At 32.1% G+C, this 15,451-nt stretch overlaps 1 protein-coding gene across 1 annotated transcript; it reads right to left on the bottom strand.

Annotated features, from left to right (window-relative positions):
* Positions 1–11,364: 11,364 nt before the first annotated feature.
* On the bottom strand, positions 11,365–12,751 carry LOC110660360 (APETALA2-like protein 5). Its single transcript, XM_021818652.2, has one exon. It carries the CDS (start codon positions 12,574–12,576, stop codon positions 11,557–11,559), a length of 1,020 nt encoding a protein of 339 aa, XP_021674344.2. The 5' UTR covers positions 12,577–12,751; the 3' UTR covers positions 11,365–11,556.
* Between the last annotated feature and the right edge of the window lie 2,700 nt (positions 12,752–15,451).

Below are 15,451 nucleotides of genomic sequence, written 5' to 3'. Positions count from 1 at the left end.
GATAGAAGCTGTCCTTAATTGGAGGCCACCCAGAAATATCACAGAGATTCGCAGTTTTCTAGGTTTAGCTAGATACTACCGCCGTTTTGTGAAAGGATTCTCTATGTTGGCATCTCCATTGACCAAGCTGCTTAGAAAAGATGTGAAATTTCAGTGGACAGATAAATTCCAACAGAGTTTTGATGAATTAAAGAGATGTTTGACTGAAGCTCCAATCCTGACTTTACCTACACCGGGTAAAGAATATACAGTTTATAGTGATGCTTCTCACAATGGGTTAGGCTGTGTGTTGATGCAAGATCAAAATGTCATTGCCTATGCATCACGCCAGCTAAAACCGCATGAGAGGAACTATCCAACATATGATTTGGAGCTTGCAACTATAGTGTTTACTCTTAAGATCTGGAGACATTATTTGTATGGAGAGAAGTGCTATATCTACACAGATCATAAGAGTTTGAAGTATTTAGGCACTCAGAAGGAGTTGAATTTGAGATAGAGGAGATGGTTAGAGTTGATAAAAGACTATGATTGTCTGATAGACTATCAGCCAGGGAAAGCTAATGTTGTGGCTAATGCCTTAAGTCGCAAGACTATGGCAAGTCTACGGGTTACTCCTTTGTCTATGGTACATGAGTTGAGATCATTACATGCCAGCTTAGAGATTAATGATTAGAGGCAGAGAGCAGTTGCATGGCATGTACAGCCAGTGTTGATTGATCAGATCAGAATAGCTACTCAGAATGATTAGAAGTATCAGAAGCTGTTGGAAGAAGTCAGGCAGGGTAAGAAACCAGAATTCTCAATAAGAGATGATGGTCTACTTCTACACCAGGGTAGAATGTGTGTTCCTAATGATGTTAATTTGAAGCAATTCATTTTGAAGGAAGCACATGATTCTCCTTTTGTCAGGCACCCTGGTGGCACAAAAATGTATAGAGGGCTAAAGGAGCATTACTGGTGGATGGGTATGAAAAGAGATGTGGCAAAATTTCTTTCCAAATGCCTAACTTGTCAGCAAGTGAAGGCAGAGCATCAAGTACCCGCTGGGTTGTTACATCCACTACTAGTACTAGAGTGGAAATGGGAGAGAATAACAATGGATTTTGTGATGGGACTTCCGAGGACACAAAAGAGTCATGATGTAGTATGGGTCATTGTTAACAGATTGACCAAGTCTGCTCATTTTCTGCCAGTACGGATGGACTACAGTTTAGAAAGATTGGACAAGTTGTACATTGATGAGATAGTAAGACTGCATGGAGTGCCAGTATCCATCATATCTAACAGAGATCCTAGGTTCACTTCTAGATTCTGGGGTAATCTTCAGAGAGCCTTACGAACTAGATTGAACTTTAGTACGGTATTCCACCCACAGACAAATGGCCAGTCTGAGAGGGTAATTCAGATCTTGGAGGACATGCTACGGGCTTGTGTAATTGAATTTGAGGGCAGTTGGGACATACACTTGCCTTTGATTGAGTTTGCTTATAACAACAGCTACCAATCAAGCATTAGGATACCTCCATATGAAGCTTTGTATGGCAGAAAATGCAGAACTCCCCTGTGTTGGGATGAGGTAGGTGAAACAAAGATGATTGGGCCCGAAATTGTTCAGCAGACTGAGAAAAAGATCAGGGTGATCAGAGATCGACTTAAGACTACATCAGACCGTCAGAAGTCCTATATTGATCTAAAGAGAAGGGATATTGAATATGCAGTGGGTGACAAAGTATTCCTCAAGGTTTCCCCTTGGAAGAGGATTATGAGATTCGGCAGAAAGGGGAAATTGAGTCCTAGTTTCATTGGAGCCATATGAAGTTCTGGAAAGAGTGGGTCCTTAGGCATATCGATTGGCACTACCTCCATAGTTGGAGAAGATACATAACATCTTTCATGTGTCTATGTTGAGGAGGTATCGATCAGACCCATCTCATGTACTACCGTAGAAGAAATTAAAGTGAATCCAGACCTCACATATGAGGAAAAACCCATAGAGATTCTGGCTTATGAGGTGAAGCAGCTACGGAACAAGCAAATACCATTGGTGAAGGTGCTCTGGAACCATCATTCGGGCCAGGAGGCTACTTGGGAACGAGAGGAGGACATGAGGAGACAGCACTCACAGCTGTTCAGAGACTAATAGCAGGTAAAATTTCAAGATGAAATTTATTTTAAGGGGGGGAGAATTGTAACACCCCTATTTGCATAGCCTGGTATATTTCACTATTTCGGTGACCGGTGTCGATCCGGATAATTAAGGGGATTAGAACCACACTTAACACAACTAGATAAGACATCAACACGAATAATTAGTAATTGACAATTAGTTAAGTATAAATAAGAAAAATAGAGCATAAGAAGTTAAATGAGCCGAGAGTCATAGCGATGGATGACCTTCTCAGGAAGTATTGCGAAGTCAATTTAAACTCAAATTTCCAACCGTAAAATGTGACGCCGCGGTCCTTAGGACTATTACGAACACAGTGGAAAAGAGAAAATCACGAAAAGAATTATTAGGCTAGTCAAATAATTAGGTCAGGGAGCCAGAAGAAATATTGAATTATTTGCAAACCGGGTTGAACTGGCGAGGGGCAATTTGGTCAATTGACCCCGAGAGCTGACTCCTGACCTAACTGTCAAATAACATCTGAGAAAAAAAAATTTCAGAATTGGGAATTAAATTAAAGAATTAATGGAAAAATAAATAATAAAAAAAGAAGAAAAAGGAAAAGTAGAAATTGGTGACATCATGCATGATGTCATAAACACTAATATAATTAAAAATTAAATTTTGGATAAATGTGGTCTTCCATAAGAATTAAAAATTCATAAAAAAAGAAAGAAAAAAAAAAAAGAAATTCACTCTTCTTCCTTGTTGTCATGACCCATCTCCATTCTCTCCCTCACTTCACCATTACAACAACTCCCATGGAAGCTTGATCAAAGCTTTCAAAACCTCACTTTGTCCCTAAAAATCCCCATTAAACCTTGTTAACTCCACTTGAGAAGAATCTTGAGCAAGAAAAGAAAAGAAGAAAGGAAGAGTTTTTAAGGGAAAGAAAATTCTGCATAAGGTTAGTAAACTAAACTTGATTTGTTAGTTGATTTAATTGTGTTTATAGTTGAATAAACTTAGAAATTCATTTAAAATGAAAAGAAAACATCTTAGGGGGACCAAAGGAAAATTTGGCCAGCATGTGCGGGGGTATGATTTGCATGGGTTTGATTGAATTCGAGGTGAATATGAACATGAAGGAGTTGAATGATTATGGTTATATGCTTTGAATTAGCTAAATGCAACAAATTGGTGAATTAGGGTTTGGCACCTAGGGTTTGGAAGACAAAAATTTGGAGAAATGGTCAAATGATGTATTTGACCTAGTTTGAACTGAAAAATGGTCATTTGTGACCAATTGGAGTATGTTAGAAGTGTTGGAACCAAATGCAAATTCGGGCTGCATAGGGTCATGCTGCAGGCAGCAGGACCAAGGTCCCTTTGAGAGACCAAAACTGAAAATTTACAAGTCCAATTGGTATGAGACCAATTGGGAATGAAAATAGACACAAAATGGAACATTTTTCATTCAGGAATCATGCCCAAAAAGTGACCAAAACCTAGTGAGCAAATTGACTAAATCCGGATTTATGCAGTCTAACCTATACAAAAATGACTAAATGAATAGTATGGCCATAACTTGAGCTAGGCAGGTCTAAATGACCTGAAATTTTACCAGTGGACAGCTGAGATATAGACCTAAAACTTTCATGAAGAACACAAACCCAAATTATGCATTTAACCAAGTCATTTGGCCACCCAAATTTGGTGACCTAAAACTACCAGAACCAGTTTGGTGCCCAGAAATCTGGATTAAGTCCAATCCGACAGCCATGATTCAAATGGCTATAACTTGAGCTACAAAACTCCAAATGGAGTGATTCAAAAAGGAGAATAAATTTAAGACAATAGGGAACATTTTCTATGAAGAAATTTTTTCCAAATTCTAACAGAAAAATGACCAATGGAACAGTGCAACGTAAAACACCAAAACTGAAAATTTGCAAATTTGCCTAAAACACTTAGATTTTGAGTAAATAACCAAAACCAACAAATTTAGTAACCAAAATGTGGTATATGGGTGAAGTTGGAATTCCCATACCTATCAAGCCTTAGAAAGTCAACAAATTGACTTGAATAGTGTCGTGAATAGTAATCCCGAAACACAAATTTTAAAGAACATCAAGTTTAGCACATTAGAACTAGGTAAAAGTGAATTTAAATTTATTTTTAGATTTATGCTAATTTATGGTACTGAAACACCGTAAAACTGTGTGTTTCAGTGGAAAAGAACACCGGGAAGGAACCCGAAGTGTCGAGTCAAGGCCAAGAGGCGACTCGTATAAGGTTTGTGCACAACGTAGAATTTCCGTAAATTTTCTTCTGCATATTGTTTTGAATAATTTGAAATATTGAATTGTGACATCATTGTGATGAAATATTTATTATGCTTTTGATTTAAATTGTTGGAAGTTATTTGTGTATATTAGAGATGGCATAAATGTTTAATAAATTGTTAAGATAAGTTTTGAAACCACAGTGTCATGACCATATATTTGAACACCTCACTAGCATGACTAGTGGGGGTAATCAGTTTCGAATTTTGATTCCTTCTCTAGCTGAAGTGTTGAGCTGTGTGCCAGTAGAAGAAGAAATTGAATGGATATCCATATATTTGAGCTAGCTAGCCTTGTGATGTGACTTCTCCTTAGCCTCTAGCTATTGAGATTATATTTGTTTCGAATGGCATGATATAACTGTAGGTTTTATGAAATTGGTTTTGACACTTCAAAATGAAATTATTTGGATTAAAATCTCATAATTCATGTTTTGTATTTAATTCTCATGTTCAGTTCAAATTTTGAATAAATGTGATTTAAATTCCACATAAAGTTTATTTTAGTATGTTGTGCACTACTGAGTCCTAGTACTCAGCGATGGCTGTTATTGCTGTCGCAGATTTAGAGACTAGAGAAGCAGCAGATTGAGCTGCTGAGGATTGAGGAGCTACCTGCTTCGAAGTTATCGGATATATTTTATACCCTGACTGTAAAAAGTTATTTTGATGTATGTAATGTATGTAAAGGTATGGACATATAAAACTGGTCTTGAGCAATTTTTATAAAGTTTGTAATAAATTTTAATTTGAATTTCTCTTAATGTAAATTTTTGTAATGATGTATATAAATTGTTTTATCTTTAATGAAATATGAATGGAAGTATTTTGTTTTAACTTGAATGATATTAATTAATGGTATTTTAATGATTGTTGAATATTGGAAATTGTGGATTTGAATTTTTGGAGATTGATAAATGATGTTAAAATTGATTGGGATGGTTGTGAATTTAAAGAAGTTGTTGAGACAAATTATTGGAAGTGCTTTTTTACAGGAATTTGAAGAACTATTTTCTCAAAATACAGACGGCACTCTGCCAAAATTTCTATAAAATTTGCGAAAAAATAAAATGGGACAAAAATTTTACTAGTTTTAAAACTTTGAATAAATGATTTTAATATCTATTTAGAAATGCTCACCACTTATAAAAGAAAGAAAATTGTTTTAAAATCCCTTGTAGGGTACTTAATGAGTTATCGGTAGGTGAAGTTCAGTAGTTCATTAGGTATTCTACGGGATCATGTTATGCCTTACAGAGGGGTAAGGTGTGACAGAGCTCCCATTTCCTCTCTTCCTTTCTCACTTGATTCAAAGAGAAATCCTTCTTTTTCTTTGAATTAAATTTGCTAGAAAGTGTTTCTAGTGTTATAAACATCCATTAAACCTCACTAAAATATAAACCCCTAATTACAAGTGGTTGGCAAAGGCTTGGGAAGTTAATTAGGGGCTGTCATACTTGATCCTTGGTGTGCTTGTGGTGGACAAGCTAGAGGGACTTCAATTGGGGTCCTAGAGGCATCAAAGATAAGAAGGATACATCAATTGTGCAAGAAGAGGTCAGTATCCAAAAACCCCCTTTTTAGTTAGGGTTTAATAGAACTATATGTTAATTCACAATCTATGATGGCAATGAAAGTTTAAAGCATGCTATAATGTGATTTAGTATACAATTGGGGCATTGAAAATTGATTAGGACCATAATACACATGTATGATGCATGAAACCCTAGAATTTGTTTTGAAATTTCAATGTTTTAAATGCCCTAAATCCATGTTTCCACCCCTACATGGGTAATACTGATTAATTATATAAAACCTTTAATCGGAGTTTAGGTTATAAATCAAATTTTTATTTTTTTTATTTAATTTGAAATTTTCGAAAATTTTACAAAAAATTTAGTAGAGTGTCGTCTATATTTTGCGAAAAAAGTTCTTAAAAAACCCATTAAAAACACTCTCAATATATTTAATACTCACAACTCCAATATTCTCATCACAATTTAATCTCAATCAACACAACTTCCAAGCAATTTATTATATAAAAAAAAAAAATCCAAAAGAAACTCAAGGATTTCGTTAATAAGAAATAACTAGCTTGCATTATAAATATTTACACTGATCAAAATAAAATTCTAAAATGTTTATACAACTGCTCAAGTCCAATATGTACATACATACAGATACATATACATTAAAAAATATATTTACAAGGATATTTTCTATATACCCGGTAATGTCTTCAAAATAATGATCACTGCACGTCACTAGCAGCTTACTCTGCTGCTTTATCTGTCTCCTTACCTGTGATAGCAATAAGAAGCTATCACTGAGCCAAAGACTCAGTGGTGCACAACTTAAAGAAAAATAATAATAATTGACACAACAATTAAGTCAAAATTTTACTAAATTAAATCAATTGAAAGATTAAACACATACAAATCATGCTGTATTTCTAAAGCCAGATTTCAATCCATAAATCACAACACAAATTCTTTTGAAAGGTCACACAGCTTAAACATGACACTAATATCCAATTCATCCCAATAGCCAAAGGCTAATGAGGAATACCAAAGCTAGCTAGTACAATATATGAGTACTCATTCAATTTGTCCTCAACTGGTACACACCTCAACACTTCAACCAAAGAGGGAATACAAATGCAATCCATCCCACTAGGCAAGCTATTGAGGAATTAAAACATATAGTCATGACACTGTGGTTTTAAATCATTTCAGCGATTTACCAAGCATCAAAATATCATTTAATTCACTTTCGTATTTTATTTAGAATAATTTTCCAAAAATTTGGGGTTAGCAACACAAAATTTTGTCAATCAAAGTATCCAATGTAAATAAGGTTATAAACTAATATTACAACTCATTTCATTCAAAATTCAATTTGAAAATCAAAAAGGGGTAGTTGTTTTGCACAAATCTCTAATGAGTCACCTCTCCGCCTTAACTCACTTTTTCCTTATTCTTCCCAGTGTCTTTTTCTACTGAAATACATAATTTAAAGTGTTTCAATACTCATTCAACTCATTTCTAATAAATAATTCAACAATTATATTTTGTAGACTTAATCTACCCCAATAGATTTATAAAATTTAAGTCTTTGCATTTGGTGCATTTGTGATTACTATTCACCTCACTATTCATTTCAAAATATTGATTTTTTCATACTCAAGGGGTATACTAGTTCTAATTATACCCATATACCATATTTTGAATTACAATTGTGTTGGCATTGATTGCCAATTGAAATTCAAAACTCCCCAAGAGAAATTCTAAAATTTCAGTTTTGGTCACTTGGGTTTACTCCATTGGACCTATCTACAGTAGAAATTTAGCCAACTTTTCTTCATCAAAGTTGTTCCTTAATATCTTAACTTTAATTTCTTTTTTGAATCACTCCATTTGAAGTTTTTTAGCTCAAGTTATGGTCTTTTAACCATAACTAGCCAGATTAGTCAGATTTCAGAATTCTGGGCAATGTAGGGTTCTGACAGTTTTGGTGAGCCAACTTTGGTTGGCAAATTGACTAGGTTATTGTCAGAATTTGGATTTGTACTCTTCATGAAAGTTGTTCTAATATGTCCTAGCTTTCCAATGGTTTAAAAATCAGGTCATTTGGACCTTTCTACACAAAGTTATGACCATTTGAACATATATTGTTTATATACTCAGTTTTGTCCAGTGGCAGGGTACCTAATCCGGATTTAACTAAATTTTACACTAACTTGTTGTCAGTTTTAGGGCAAGGTTTCTACATGAAAATTGTTGATTTGGGTCTTAATTTTCATCTCCAATTGGCCTTACACCAATTGGAGTAACAGAATTTCAGTTATAGCTATTTGAGTGGACCAAGGTCAAGCTGTCCAGAATTAGACATTAACACATTCACAACTCAAGTCCATTCTATGCATTCAATCACACTCCTAAACACACCAATTGACCAATTTAAGCCTCAATTATGTCAATTGGCATCAATTCACTAAATCCCCAAATTTTTTCTAAATTTTCAATTGTCAAGAACCCTAATTATGCAATTGCTTATTTCATGCCAATTCAAGCATACCAACAAAATCTACTCACTCAATTGAACTTCTATATATGATTTATTAAACTAAAACACATCATTTCCCCCAACACCCCATGGCTGCCGAAATTCCCTTTCTTTCTAATCATGTAATTTTTCCAAGTTTCTTCATATAATTTCATCCAATTCAACTCTAATTCAATCATTTATACTTAAAGAAAAGATTAGATCAACTTACCTCAAATGAAGCTTTTCTATCTTCTCACACTCTTCATGTTTCTTCAATTTTCTTTCTCCCAAATTTCTTATCAAGACCTAATTAAGAGTTTCTATAGGTTTTTGCTAGGGTTTATGGAGTGGATTCAAGCTTTGGAAGCTTGGAAATGCTTGGCTATGGAGGAAATGAGAGAGAGAAGAGAGAGAGAGAAGAGGGACGGCTTGGTTAGTGAAGAAGAAGACTAAATTTTTCTAATTTTAATTTGTTTTTATCTCTTTTTAACTTATCTTCAATAATATAATTAAATAAATAAAATTTTATTACCTCAAGCTTACCTCATCAATGATGTTATAAAGCTTTTTCAATTTAGATTTTTTTTCATTTCTTTTTCTTTTTCTATCATTAACCTCTTCAATTTAAATCTATTTCTTAAAATATTAATTTTCTATATTTTATTGGACATTTAGGCCAAGAGTCACCTCTAAGGGTGAATTGACCAAATTGCCTCTTACTGGTCTGATCCGTTTTACCAATAACGCTAGATTGCTTCCTAAACCCTAATCTAATTATTTGCACTTGGTCTCAATTTTTTTCTATGGTTTTTACATTTCTACTAACTTCGCAATTATCTCTAGGCTTGGGGTGCTATAGAGTCCCATTCAAAAAGAGGGCAGCAACTGACCTCGCAGTCACTCCCCAATTCGATCACCCATCGCTGTAGCCTCGGCTCATTTAACCCATTATGCCTTATTTTCTTTATTTCCATTTTACCTTCATATAATTGCTATTAATTTTTGTTCATGGCTTTTCTAAATGACTTAAATATGGTTTTATACATCTCAACTGTCCGGACAGACACTGATCACCGAAATAGTAGAATATATGGAACTAATACACGTAGAGGCGTTACAGTAGGAACCCAAAATATTTGCATCTTAACACCTAATAGAAATAAGGTGGAATATTTTTTTTTTCTATTTGAACACCTATTTTAAAAATAATGTCACAATACATCCCCTCTATTCAACAAAGGCGGGAGAGACAATCGCCTTAAGTCTGACAAGATACAGAGGGATTTGGCCATTAATGCATACTTTTAGCCCTATTTGGCCCAAAATATGATTTTGGGTTCATTTGGCCCTCACATATAGGTATAGAAGCTGATTTGGACTTTTTTTCCTTTTAAAAAATATAGGAAATTAAAACGTGAGAGAATACATAAATATAAAAAAATATAGGATATATTTATAAATATTGAATAAAATAATACATAAAATAATACATAGGAAAAATTTATAGAGGATACACTCCGATTCTTGTGATCATACAAAAGGATATTGATAAGAATAAGATAGATCTTTATACTTGCTAGACGTGTATTTATGTTTAAAGAGTCATGATCTTCATTAGAATTTGTTAATGAGTGGCAAACTAATTTCTCATTGATCTCTTATTTAAAGAGTCTTGTTACCAAGCCAGTTCTTTCCTTTTGCCTCTAAACTCGTTTTGAAGCAATATTGAGGCTACTCATCTATTCAGCTATTTTGCCGCTCATGTGTTCCGCTGCTCTGCTTTTCAGCCATTTGACTAGTTTGTCATCAATTCAGCTCCCTATTTTCTTAAATGTGATGATAATTATATGCTTAGGTTACCTGACAATTAATAACGATGATGATGATGATGATGATTAGGACTCCAAACCATCCATCTTATCTATCCCAAGGGGATTGAATTGAAAAGAAAATGCTGTAATCTTTTTGGACTATAGTATGGAATTATTCCCTTTGAGAAAGCACCGTCCATCTTAAAAACTAAAGCAGCATTGTTTGATTTACTTTGTCAAGCTCGGACGGTCACTATCCTGCCTGCTTTGCGACAAAGAAAAACCCCACGTTGAGACCAAAGAAATATTTTTATGATAGTATCTATGTCACTGACTAGTTCAATCTGATCTAAGAAAGATTGGATCTCCTATCATCTCAGTCTTTATTTTTCTTTATGTCCCGATCACACTGCTCAGTACCATAGGAAATGTATTGTATAGTACTAATATTCTCTGAATTTTTCATATTCTCAACGGTAAACTCAAGGAAGACATTAATCTTTCATTTCTTCAAAAGAGGACAAACTGGCACCTTTTATGCCGTCAAATTCTGATTATAGTTATTTCCTCTGGGATGGACTAAGGGGGGTTTTTAACATTTAACTGAAAGTACTTCCTTGCACTCTTCAAAGTGTAATTAAAGATACTTAATTATAAGGCAAACTGTAATCCTGCTCTGGAGATTATTGTCCAGGACAATTTTCCAGGATGAACTTGTACTCATCATATATGTACCTCTCTCTTTCAGAAATTAAATGCATCCAACCAGACTGAATAAGGCCTGTTACAGAAATAGGCAGGGGAAATGTACTGTCAAGGCACAATTCATTCAAGAGGACTAAAACAGTTCATTTTTATTGATCCAACAATGCAAAAGACTTGTTTCAAGATTGCTTCTGATTTGCCAATTTGATAAGGCAGTAATATTAATTAATTTAGCAATACATGCAACTAAGTTGTGAATTTGACATTTGTTATTATGCTTTCAAATTTGGCTAAAACAGAAGTATAGCATTATAGCAAGCCAAAGTAACTTTCCTTAACAATTTGTGAAATTTAGAATGTATTATATTTAAATTGCGAAGTACAGATACTGAGCACTATATTGGGGATTTAATTATGGGCACAAGAAAAAGAATGATAGCCAAATCCAGCTGAATGTTGTTGGTTCTTGTCATGAACAATAACAGAAAAATAAAAAATTACAATAGAAAAGATAACTGTAAGTCAGTGGCCTTGTGTCTTCATAGCTCTGAGGATGCATAGAGGAGAGGATCCCAAGAGCCATTAGCACCAGCCCAGTCGTTGTTCTCACAGTGCACGAATTGTTGCTCGGATGACCAGACACCACATGCTGCTCCTTGAATTTGAGAAATCGGCATGCTTATCACATTCATTCTACCAATCCTGCTTGATGGCAGATCTACTGTGCACGGATTTGAATATGGTACATCCATTGTTGGTTCAGTAGCGCCAGAAAGTTGCCATGTAGAAGTAGAAGCAGTAGCAGTAGTTGGAGCACTGGAACCAAAGGCAGCACTATCAGGAATATGATTCAGCTGTGTAGGCCAGGAAGCTACTTCATATGCTGGTTCGTTAGACCACATAATGTTTGTTGTCGCAGAAGTTTGGCAGGGTTGATGCCACTGGGCCGGAAGATGGCCTGCCACCACATTACCGTGATCTAAAAGAAGGTCACCGTTACTAGAACCAGCTGGGTTGCCAGAACCCTGAACAATGTTCAGAGTTCCAACTCCATGAGGAACGATTTCACTTGTTGATGCCAGGTCTCTCTTAGCATTATTGTTGTGAGATGAAATTACAACTGCACCTGCAGATTGCATACCAGAAGAACAACTAACAGGTGGAAGCACCCGCAGTCCCTTGCCATCAAGCAGTTTGGCCTTTAGTGCACCAAGAATCCCTTCTGCTTCATTCCCCGTCCCGCAAACATCCTCAAATGAGAAGGGCTCAATATTATCCGCAACACCTGCACGGCCACCACCAGAGCTTGAAGCTGACTGAGGCAATTCAAAGTTAGTGCGGGCGTTATCACCGCGCAAGGCCCGAGCTGCATCATCATAAGCTCGGGCTGCATCCTCTGCAGTGTCAAATGTTCCAAGCCAGAGCCTAACCTTCTGCAAGGAATCCTTAATCTCTGCCACCCACCTACCGGAAGGTCTCTGCCTGACTCCAACGAACCTGTGTTGTCCTCTTGACGATGGCTTCCTTCTTCCTCTCAAACCATCAGTCGGTGCCCCCATGTTTTCCTCCGCTCGCCTACCTTATCGAACCATACCAGTGTCAAGGTCTGGTTTTTTAATAGTGGCGTAAACTGAAGAGGTATCTGTAGATTCCATATTTGGACAAGTAAGTAAATGACAATTTCAGTATGTTAATAAATTGGATTAAATGGGATGTCGCTATTGTTGGCCATGTTGTTTATATCGACCTAATATTAAAATATCTGTATCATCCACATAGGAATTTCACGTCTAACCATTATTTTACTCACTGATTTATTATTTTATAATACCATGAATAGCTGGCAGAGAAAATATCCTCTTGGATTTTTTTTCAATTTTCTCCTAAAAACATTATGATCAGGTGTGCTGGTGACTAGGCTGATGTTACCTTAATGTTACATCGAAATATGTCCCGTCCATTTGGAAACAAGGGGGTGTCTAAGTCTTTGCTCAATGTCTAAGCACCCACACCCAGTTTCAAATTAACGACCTTGGGTACGTAATTAATTTGTCGATGGATTTGTAGTGGAATATGTCTTAATGCCGATCAGATGACATAATTGAAACGTCCTTATGACGAGTTTCTTTTATTATTATTATTATTATTATTATTATTATTATTATTATTATTATTATTATTACTTTAGAATTTGTCAAATGATGAGGTACGGGGTTTGAACAATAACTTGCTGTACTAGTAAGTGTAAGAGTAGGGTGAGACATAATGTTAAAGAGGAGAATTAAGTTCAGTTTTAAAGGAAATATTATTGAAAGTAATAATTAGGAATCCTAAAATAATCATAAAATGGACATTAAAAGATATTTAAAAAAAAAAAAAAAAAAAAAAAAAAAAACTCTATAACCATCCCTCAATTGCAAGGTATTTATCGATCTTGGCAACTGTGCTTTGTCTCTTTTTAACTTTTGCTATCTATTTATATTTATTACTAGCGGAATAATAGCACGGTAATATATATATATATATATATATATATATATATATATATATATATATATATATATATATATATATATATATATTAATTAAAAATATTTTAATATTATTATTTAAAATATTAAAATTTTAAAATGTTAGCAATAAATTTTAATTAAATAAGTTAATAATTACTCTCAAATCAATGAACTTAATAATCATAAAATTTTTTTAATGACAATAAATTATTATTCATATACAATAATAATAAAATATTTTAAAATAAAATAAAATTAAAATAAATTAAAATTTACTAAATGCATAAAAGAAGAGAAAAAACTTTTAAATATTAATTTTTCTTCAAAGTAAATATGATTCTTGATTTTACTGCAATTGATTTTTTAAATTAAAAATTAAGAACAAAATAACATATGATAATTATATTACATCTATTTAAAAAATACGAAAAATAATTAATGTTAACTTTTCTCTTTTAAAAAATTAAAAATTATTAAATAGATAAAAGAGAGAGAGAAAGAAAGCAAAGTATTTAATTTTATATGACTACTTTCATAGCATAAATTTAAATTATTTTATTAATTTTAAGATATATATAATTATTAAATTTTTATAAATAAGTGAAATAATTAAAAATTTAAGAATTATTAAATAAGAAATTTATAAAATTATTAAAATATGTCTAATATTTTTAATTAGTTAACCATAAAAATTATGATAATAATTATAATAGTAAAAATAATTAATGGTAATAATAATGGTAATAATTAATTATATTAATTAATATAATTATTAAATATAACCTATATATATATATATAAAATAAAGAATTTTTCCTATATCTAATTAAATTGAGATTTCTATAATAATAATAATAATAATAATAATAATAATAATAATAATAATAATAATAATAATAATAGCTACTTATTATAATATTAAAATAATAACTAAATAAATAGTTTGTAACTTATATACATATAATTAGGAAATTATTAACTTAATCATAATTTAAAAAAATTATATCCTTAATTAATTTTTTTAAATGATAATAAAACAATATAACATAATTAATATTAATCAAAATAATAATATTAATTATTTATTAATATACTATAAAAAATATAAAAAAATAAAAATTAAATATTGATATAAATTTCCTATTTGCAATAACTATGAAAATAAATTTTTATTTTATTTCATTTTTTCATAATTCATTTTATATATATATATATATATATATCATTTAATATATAATTAAAAATATATCCATGATTCCTGATTTTAATTTAGAGCATATATTTTAAAGGAAATTAAACTTAAAAAAAATTTTTATCATTAATTTTAAAAAAAATTCAAATATCTTCCGATTCTTAATTTTAATTTTAAGCATATATTTTTAAGGAAATTAAACCTAATTATGAGATATATATATATATATATATATATATATATATATATATATATATATATATATATCTTAATCACCAAGAATCTTGGTCCTAATTTAGAATATATATTTTAAAAAAAATTAAATTTAATTAAAACTATTTAGGAAATATAAATAAAATTTAATGTTGACATTTCATTTTTTTTTAAATTGAATATTAATTACCTTTAAAATTTCAATCATTAATTTATCATAAGAATTCAAATATCCATTGATTCCATATTTTAATTTAAAGCATATATTTTAAAGAAAATTACACCAAATGAAAATTTTTATCATTAATTTCTAAAAAAAATTCAAATATCTCCTGATTCTTAATTTTAATTTTAAACAGATATTTTAAAGAAAATTAAACTTAATTATAGTAATTAATAATTTTTCATTATTTAAATTTGAAAGATCATATTAATTAAAAATTGTATTTAAAAAATTATATTATATAATAATTATATATTACAACTATTTAGGAAATATAGATAAATTTTAATTTT

This window comes from Hevea brasiliensis, chromosome 9 (genome assembly GCF_030052815.1).
Source record: "Hevea brasiliensis isolate MT/VB/25A 57/8 chromosome 9, ASM3005281v1, whole genome shotgun sequence".
NCBI lineage: Eukaryota > Viridiplantae > Streptophyta > Magnoliopsida > Malpighiales > Euphorbiaceae > Hevea > Hevea brasiliensis.
This window is presented reverse-complemented; position numbering and strand designations above follow the sequence as displayed.